An 8,600-nucleotide genomic window follows, 5' to 3' on the forward strand; every position below is an offset into this window, starting at 1 on the left:
CACATGGTGCTCATCCTCTCACATAGGGAGGGGCTGGCTTCCCCATCCCAGCACAAGGCCAGCCAGCTTGGGCCCAGGCTGGGGGCCAGGAAGTGAGCAAAGAAAGGCAGCAACTCTGTGGCTTGGAAGCCCGATGAGACTTGAGCCCTCGTGTAAGCGAAGGTGGAGCACCAGTGAAGGGAGGGGTCAGAGAGACCCAGTGGCTAATTCTGGGAGCAGGATCTCTCACGGGAGGTGCAGGGTCAGAGGGCTGCCTGGGCGGGGGAGCAGGGCATTGTGGGAAGCTCTTCCCTGTGGGGAGTTTTATTGACCTGAGATCTGCAGATGCTAGCGGGGTGGCCAGGGAAGGAGGCATAGAAAAGTCGGAGTAGATGGAAGGGTCTGCTAAGGAAAAGATGAGCCAGTCAGATGCACCGAACTGCAGGCCAGACGCTGTAAAGAGACACAGGAACTGCCAGCGTGGATCAGAGCATCTGGACGGGACAGGCTTAGTGGAGCCATGTTCAGTCTTGGATGCTTCCAGATGGGGGGTTGGAAAGCTCTGGGAGCGGGGCATTGTGGAGCTCTGAGGAAGGGCCTGGGCCACAGGCCCTGACTATAGTCAGACGAGTCCCAGAGCCATGTCCAGAGCTAGGAGGTGGACCTGGGGGTGTGGACAGAGAGGAGGGCCAGGGCCAGGCCAGAAGAAGGAGCAGTGGAGGAGATGGGGCCAGAGTAGCCAGCGAGGTAGGAGGGGTCCAAACATGGGCAATGTCTGGGAAGCCAGAAGTTTCCAGAAAGAGGAGCAGTTGGCTGTGTCGAGCGTCCCTGAGGAATCAAAAAAGATGGAGACACAAATGCTGCTGAGCTTAGCAGGGACGCTGATGGCTGAATGGTGTGGGCATGGCGGGTGCCAGCTATGGCGAGGAGAGCTGGGAGGGAAGCGAAGAGATCCCTAGAGAAGCCAGGCAGGGAGACCCACTCAAGAAAGGTTGGCAATGCACCCATAGACTTTCTGGTAAGAGAAGGCGTGGAGCCCTCTCCAGCGTTCTCCCTTTTTTGCATCATCTCCCTGTTCCACCAAATTGGAATTCCGATCTGGCTCAGACCCCAGGGGCCACCTAAGCCAGTTGAGCCCCAGCACAGGGCAAGGGGAGGTAGCAGCTGAGCACCCAGTGCTTCTGTCACTCAGGGATTCCAGAATATCTGCCTGGGTCAGCCTAGGGCAAGCCACCGCCACTGGCCCTGCATGTGAGTCAGTTGACAAGACCGAGACCCAAACTGAAACCCTCACCACAGCCAGGCAAGAGCCACCCCAACCGGTCCATTCCAATGGATGAGCATTTGTCACACGGTGACCCCCTGCCATGGATGTGGGTGGAACTTGCCAGCACCTGGTCTGCCATTGATTATCTCCTCTCTTTCTCTTCTCTCCTTCCCTCCCTCCTGCTCCCTCCCTCCCTCTACTATCCCCTCCCCCCACCCCTCGGGCCCCTGTCCCTCCACCTCCGCTCCAGATCCGAGTGGTGAAAGCATTCCGTAGCTCGCTCTACGAAGGCCTGGAGAAACCGGAATCCAAGACTTCCATCCATAACTTCATGGCAACGCCCGAATTCCTGATCAATGACTACACCCACAACATCCCGCTCATAGATGACACGGACGTGGATGAGAACGAGGAGCGCCTGCGGGCCCCCCCACCCCCCTCCCCCAACCAGAACAACAACGCCATAGACAGCGGCATCTACCTGACCACGCATGGCACCAAGTCAGCTACCTCGTCAGTGTTTTCTTCCAGACCCGGGAGCCCGCTCCACAGCGTGGAGACGTCCCTCTAAGCATAACTGCTGTCCGCACGCGCACCCCCCGCACACACGGGCACCCAGGCGGGACACACAGGCCTGCAGGAGGGCACAGCCATGGCGGCTGGACACATTGCTCGCTCGCACAGCACTTGCAAGAAGCCAAACCATTCAAGGCTTCTTACCTGGGACCAAGGAGATGCAGGAGGAGGAGGAGGAGGAGGAGGAGGAGGAGGAGGAGGAGGAGGAGGAAGAGGAAGAGGAGGAGGAAGGAAGGAAGGAAGGAAAAACTAGAGAACAAGAAGAGCCGTGTTCCCCACTTTTTTCTATCGAAGCTTTTTTTTAATGAACACTACAGTGCCACCAGATTTCTGTCATTGGGCTGTGCGGTGGGGGCACGGGGTTGGTTTTGGTTTCTCGGCAAGTTTGTTGCACCCACTGGAGAGCCATTGGAGCAACAGATTCAATGCAAAAGGAAAGCAGGCGAGCACTGCTTTGCAAGGTTGGGAAGGATGCCCGTCACCAGACAGCCCGCCCGCCCGAGAGAGCCGCCTGCAAACGTATGCGAACCGCCAAGCACCCCATCCCCGGGACACATGCAGTCTGTGTGTGTGCGTGTGCGTATAGGCCTATACGTGCATATTTAAAGAATAAGGAACTATTTATCGGCATGATCTTTCCATTGCTCTTATCAGATGTTCTTCTTTTGAAATTTCATTATTTATTGTGGCAGGTTGATTTGTTCAGGGAACTAGACTGCAAGAATCGCTTTTTGGTCGCTTGCCCTGCCCCGGGCTCCCAGCCTCCTCCCCTGTCTCCCCCCTCCTCCTGGCGCCATCCCAGGCAGTATCACCATCGCGATTCCCAGCAGAAGGTCAGGGGAAGGGCGAGGTTAAGACGCAAGCGGTTACCATTGGAACATTTGCACTTTGAGACCCCTGCCTATAGAGGAAAAACTAGACCCTTTTGATGGAATTTTTATTTAAAAGGAAAATACCAAAGTATTGATGAGGATGATCCCTCCCAGGAGGTAGAAGGGGGCATTTTGCTTTCACTTTCCTTTGGTTTCAATTCCAGTTCCAAGTGCTGAATTCTGGCTGCTGGGCTTTCTCTGTCTACAATCCAAGTTCAAGAGCTCTGCCCCCTGCTGCCTCTAACCCCATGTGGGGACCTGGAATAGGGGGAGGAGTGACAAGAATCAGACAGAAACCAGTGGAGGAAGAGGTACCATCAATACCCAAGAGGAGCTGACATGGCTGTGATACGGACCCAGCCCTCTCGCACCTCCCACAGGACTCCCATTGTTTTTTGGCAAATGCCAAGTAGTTGTTGCCGAGGCGCCCATAACGCTGCTTGGAAAGTTCTCAGTCACAACCCACCTAGCGCTCTTCCGACCCCAGTCTTCTCATTCAACAACTCTGACCCGTGACAGCATGGATTTGTGTCTGCAACCACTGACAGCGACATCAGGGAACCAGATGCCGAGGCAAAGCCCCCAGGAGCCATGGCCCCTCGTGGCAGTTGCTCTAATCCCACCTGTGGCGCTTTCTCGTGAGTCTGGAAGGCTGAGGAGGTCAGCTTCACCACGTGGGCCGAACACCTATCTGCAGGTGCGGAGAGCTGGGCCTGGGCTCCCCAGATGGTTCCCTCGGGAGCCTCTCCTTGCAGTGTGGGCACCCAGTGTGCCAAGCCTCAGTTTCCCCGAATGCACCCTAGCCAGGGAGGGAAATACAGAGAAAGCAGAGATCCTTTTAACATCGGAATTCATCTGTCTCACGTTTCCCAGGGAGATAGAGTCCAACCATGGCTCCTCCATGTGCCTGTCACTGGGGCCTGGGGTTGAGCCACTGGGGGGCGGCTGGGGACTGAGGGACAGAGGGTCAGAATGGAAACTGCAGGTGCAGTTGAGCAGTAGCTGGACTGGTGGCAAGGCTGGTCCACCCATCACGCCCCCCGCCCACGCGCTCCCCACCGGCTGGGTCTCGTCTTACCTCCACCTGCGTCGTGAGCATCCGCACTGGCGGCCAAAACACGCTCGGGCTGCACTGTTAGCATGGATGCCACGTCACCCCTGAGCAGGAGTAGTCAAACCTCGGGCAAAGGAATTTCGGTTAAAAAAGAAAATCCCACTTCAAATGCCAGCTCCAGATAACTTAAAGCCATCCCTTTCTTCCAAAGGGCACATCGAGAATGTCACCCATGTGTACATTGTCCCCTATGTCCTTGTTTCGACCACCACAAAAAGGGCAACTCAATTCGGTGAGGGTCTGTGTTCTTAAAAGAAGTCAAGTTGGAAACGTTTCAATTGAAGAAGATGAGCTCCATCACGCTCCACCCATGGGCTTCTTTTCATTCTGTTGTAGACACACTGGTAGAACTGACGGTCCATATATATTTAAAGCACCCTCGCTGCTGCTGTACAAAGTTGCCTACTGTACATGTCGACTGTTTAGTCCTAGGTTGCCTTTCCGTGGGGTGTGTGGTTCAGAAACGGGGGGGCTGTGACCTCGGCTCATTGCTCTGGCTTCTGTCGTCTTCAGACCGAGGGACCTGTGTCACCAGGGAGCCCCTCTCTATAAAACATTATATTATATGGAATGGCTTGGTCAACCGTGTTCAGTTATTAACTATGTTTTACATTTTTATCTGCCTGTTATAAAGATGAACAAAAAAAATATCTTAACGAGGAAGACCACAGATGCATACTAATTTAAAGTCTGTAGTTGAATTTCCTAATTAAAGAATAGACCAAAATTTCTGTGTATAAAAAAAAATGAAAGGCTTCTACAATCCTGGTCTGGGTAACTCGTGTGATTTATTTGGTGAATTCTCATCTGGAACGAAAGAGAGGTGTGTTCGTCTGCTTCGCCCACTGGGCCAAGCCCCGGGAGTGGCAGGGTTCCCCTGAGTGTATGGCCACCAGTCTGATCAGATGGAAGGGGTTCACCTGCCCTGGGGGGCCAGATGCGCTCCTGGCAGAGGTTTGCATCGTGGTCCTCTCACTGCCTTGACCTGGAAAGGCCTGGCCTGAATGTCCTCCCTGGTGTGTCCTCAGAGGAAGGTGGGGGACCAGAGATGACCACAACAATTCAACGCCAGCAAATCAAGCCCAATGCCAGGACCTTGACACATGGGTAGACTCCTTCTTCTTCTTCTTCTTCTTCTTCTTCTTCTTCTTCTTCTTCTTCTTCTTCTTCTTCTTCTTCTTCTTCTTCTTCTTTGTTAATCCTCACTCGAGGATATTTTTTCCATTGATTTTTATTTATTTATTTATTTAATATATTTTTTATTGATTTTTTACAGAGAGGAAGAGAGAGGGATAGAGAGCTAGAAACATCGATGAGAGAGAAACATCGATCAGCTGCCTCCTGCACACCCCCTGCTGGGGATGTGCCCGCAACCCAGGTACATGCCCTTGACCAGAATCAAACCTGGGACCCCTCAGTCCGCAGGCCGATGTTCTATCCACTGAGTCAAACCCAGTAGGGCTCCATTGATTTTTAGAGAGAGCAGAAGGGAGGGGGGGAAATGGAAACATCAATGTGAGAGAGACACATTGATTGGTTGCCTCCCGAATGAGCCCCTACCAGGACTCAGGCTTCGGAGGAGCCTACAACCGAGGTACATGCCCTTGACTGGAACCAACTCAGGACCCTTCAGTCCATGGGCCAATGCTCTATCCACAGAGGCAAACCAGCTAGGGCAGAATTTCCTTCTGAATGACATTCCATGGCATGGATAGCTCCTGTTTTGTCCATCCATGTTCCATCAATGGCCACTTGGGTTGCTCCCACCTTTTGGCTACTGTGAGTGATGCTGCTGTGAACACTGGTGCACAAATACAGTGGGGCCTTGACTTACGAGTTTAATTCGTTCTGTGATGGAGCTCATAACTCAAATTACTCATATGTCAAATCAATTTTCACCATTACAATGAATTGAAATGCTGGGCTGATGTTGTGGCATTCACTGTGACGTTTGCTGCGCCAACTAGCGGTGGGGTATCTGAAGCTGGCTCGTAACCCGAATTTTAGCTCGCAACTCAAAGCAGAAAATCGGCCGAGAGACGGCTCGTATCTCGAAAAACTCGTTAGTCGGGACACTCGTAAGTCAAGGCCCCACTGTATGTGTTTGAGTTCCTGCTTTCAACCCGTTTGGGCAGATACTCAGAGTTGGAATTTCTGGATTATACAATAACACTATGTTTAATTTTTTGATGAACTGCCAAACTGTTTACCACAGCACCTGCTCTATTTTATACCCCCTCCCCCAAGTAGTACCCGAGGCTTCCAATCAGACTTCCTCTTTAACCCAAAGACATGGCAAGAAAAACCATTATTTCACTCATTCACTTCTCCATGGTCATTCCCCCATTCATTCCTGCACTCACCAGGTGTCTTTGGACACCTGTGCGATGGGACATCTGTGGTCTGTGGCCCGCCCCCAGCTGAGTCACAGAGTCAGCTCTGATCTGGGACTTGCAAATGACCACTGCGGTGACAGCATCAAGACTCCTGCATTTCATTTCCTCATATCCCTATTTCTCCACTCTGCACGTCACCCTTTTAGACTTAGCAGTGCCAGAGGATGCATTTTCCAGGGAAGGTGCCAGGAAAGGAGAAAAAATGGCTTCTCCGTTCCCTCTCAACCACCAGAATCTATATTTCTCAAAAAGATGAAGAGCTAAGAACAGCAAACAAATAACAAAGAGCCCTTGCTTCTTCATTGATGTGTGAGTCCACCTTGAACCATGAAGCTAAGTAAGTCTCAATTGAGCCAAATGCCATAGCAAGATAGCATCTGATGGAGAGATATTTTGCTTCCCCCTAAAAGAATCATCCATTTGTGTCTGTGGATTCTTTTCCATGGATTCACACTATCAAATATGACATGGGGGGGAAATGGTACTTAACCAAATCGCTTGGGGCAAGGAAACACTACAACACCCATCCCTCCACAAAGCTGACACTGTCTTCACCACCCAGTGATGCCCTGGGAGCAAGGGTGTGTCCTGGTAGCCTGGGGGAGGCCCGTGGAGGAGTTTCCTGGGGCCTGTACCAACGTTCCACAAACTGGGGGGCTTCAAACAACAAACATTTATCCTGTCATAAATCTGGAGGCCAGAAGTCTGAAATCAAGGAGTGGGCAGGACCGTGCTTACTCCAAGGCTAGAGGGGTAAGACCTGCCTTGTCTCTCCCAGCTTCTGCTGGTGGCCGGCAGTCCTTGACTCATGGCCACATCACTTGTCTCTGACCCCATTGTCACATGACCTTCTCCCTGTGCATTTGTGCCTTTCCATGGCCTTCTCCCTCTCTATGTGTCTCCTCTCTTCTTCTGAGGACTCCAGTCATGTTGCACTAGTTCCCCACCCCCACTCCTGTAGGATCTCATATCACCTTGGCAACACCTGCAAAGACGTGATTTCCAAATAAGGTCCCATCCCTAGGGGTTAGGATGTGGACACCTCTTCTGGGGGACACCATTCACTCCATCACAGTTGGAAAGGAAGAGATGGGCCAAGTCCCTCAGAGGACCTGGCTGCCCTCTTCCTTCTACCAGGTTGACATGCCGAGTAAGGCTCAGCCATTTATCACTTTACAGTCATGAAGATGTGCTCTGGACTGAAAAGCTCCTGGGAGCTTATGGTCCTAGACAATCTTCTCGATCTCTCACTGCTAACCTTATTTAAATTATTTTCATTGATTTCAGACAGGAAGGGAGAGAGAAATATCAATGATGAGAGAGAATCATTGATTGGCTGCCCCCTGCACACCCAGGCCCCCTGCACACTTCCTACTGGGGATGAAGTGTGAAACCCTGGGCATGTACCCTGAATGGGAATTGAACCATGACCTCCTGGTTCACAGGTCAACGCTCAACCACTGAGCCACCCCGGATGGGCTCATTGCTGATCTTTTTGACACTAAAATAAAGGAGAGGGGACATTATATATCTTTAATCCCCATTATTTTTTACGGTAATAGGAAGCCCAAATGAACAAGAAAAAAACCACATTTATATCCTGTGTTCAAGTGTCCTTATAAAACAGGGCTGGCATGTCACATATTCCCAGGCACTGTCACCTACATCCCAATACCTTCCCTTCATCTCTATTCCAATGACAACACATGCGGAAAGCAGAGCTTCCAGCCCCGGCCACATCAGGAAAACACACAGAGTGACACACACTGAGATGACAAGCCCAGAAGGCAGCCCTGCGTCTGGAGCCTGGACGCCAACCCGGTCCTCCAAGGATCCAAGCCAGCAAGTCCCCAGGGCAGTGTGACGGGCACACAAACAGATCAAGGGGCCTCCTCGTCCTCCCCCTTTCTCCTCCTCCTCCCCCTTTCCCTCCTTCTCTCCTCCTCCTTATCCCCCTTTCTCCTCCTCCTCCTTCTCCTCCTCCTTCTCCTCCTCCTCCTCCTTCCGCCTCCTCCTCCTCCTCCTCCTTCTCCTCCTTCCGCCTCCTCCTCCTCCTCCTTCTCCCCCTTTCTCCTCCTCCTCCTCCTTCTCCTCCTCCTCCTCCTTCCGCCTCCTCCTCCTCCTTCTCCTCCTCCTCCTTCTCCCCCTTTCTCCTCCTCCCCCTTTCACCTCCTCCTCCTTCTCCTCCTCCTCCTCCTTCTCCTCCTCCTCCTCCTTCTCCTTCTCCTCCTCCTCCTCCTTCTCCTCCATCTCCCCCTTTCTCCTCCTCCCCCTTCCATCTTCTCCTCCTCCTCCTTCTCCCCTTTCTCCTCCTCCCCCTTTCTCCTTCTCCTCCTTCTCCTCCTCCTCCTCCTCCTTCTCCTCCTCATCCTCCTTCTCCTTCTCCTCCTCCTCCT

At 52.5% G+C, this 8,600-nt stretch overlaps 1 protein-coding gene and 1 long non-coding RNA gene across 2 annotated transcripts in view; one reads left to right on the forward strand and one right to left on the reverse strand.

Moving 5' to 3' along the window:
• ATP2B3 (ATPase plasma membrane Ca2+ transporting 3) overlaps positions 1–2,786 on the forward strand; it is a 53,771-nt gene extending 50,985 nt beyond the window's left edge. The window contains exon 21 of the mRNA XM_081081448.1: positions 1,497–2,786. Within this exon, the coding sequence (XP_080937574.1) occupies positions 1,497–1,817 (321 nt within the window). The 3' untranslated portion in view covers positions 1,818–2,786. The remainder of the gene's footprint in view (positions 1–1,496) is intronic.
• On the reverse strand, positions 2,749–5,062 carry LOC308511411. The gene is made up of 3 exons (XR_013995462.1): positions 3,773–5,062; positions 3,318–3,493; positions 2,749–2,952 (listed from the first exon to the last, which is right to left on the reverse strand). It is a non-coding gene; the product is annotated as an uncharacterized lncRNA (long non-coding RNA).
• Positions 5,063–8,600: the final 3,538 nt, after the last annotated feature.

This window comes from Myotis nattereri (genome assembly GCF_964212035.1).
Source record: "Myotis nattereri genome assembly, chromosome: X".
Lineage (NCBI taxonomy): Eukaryota > Metazoa > Chordata > Mammalia > Chiroptera > Vespertilionidae > Myotis > Myotis nattereri.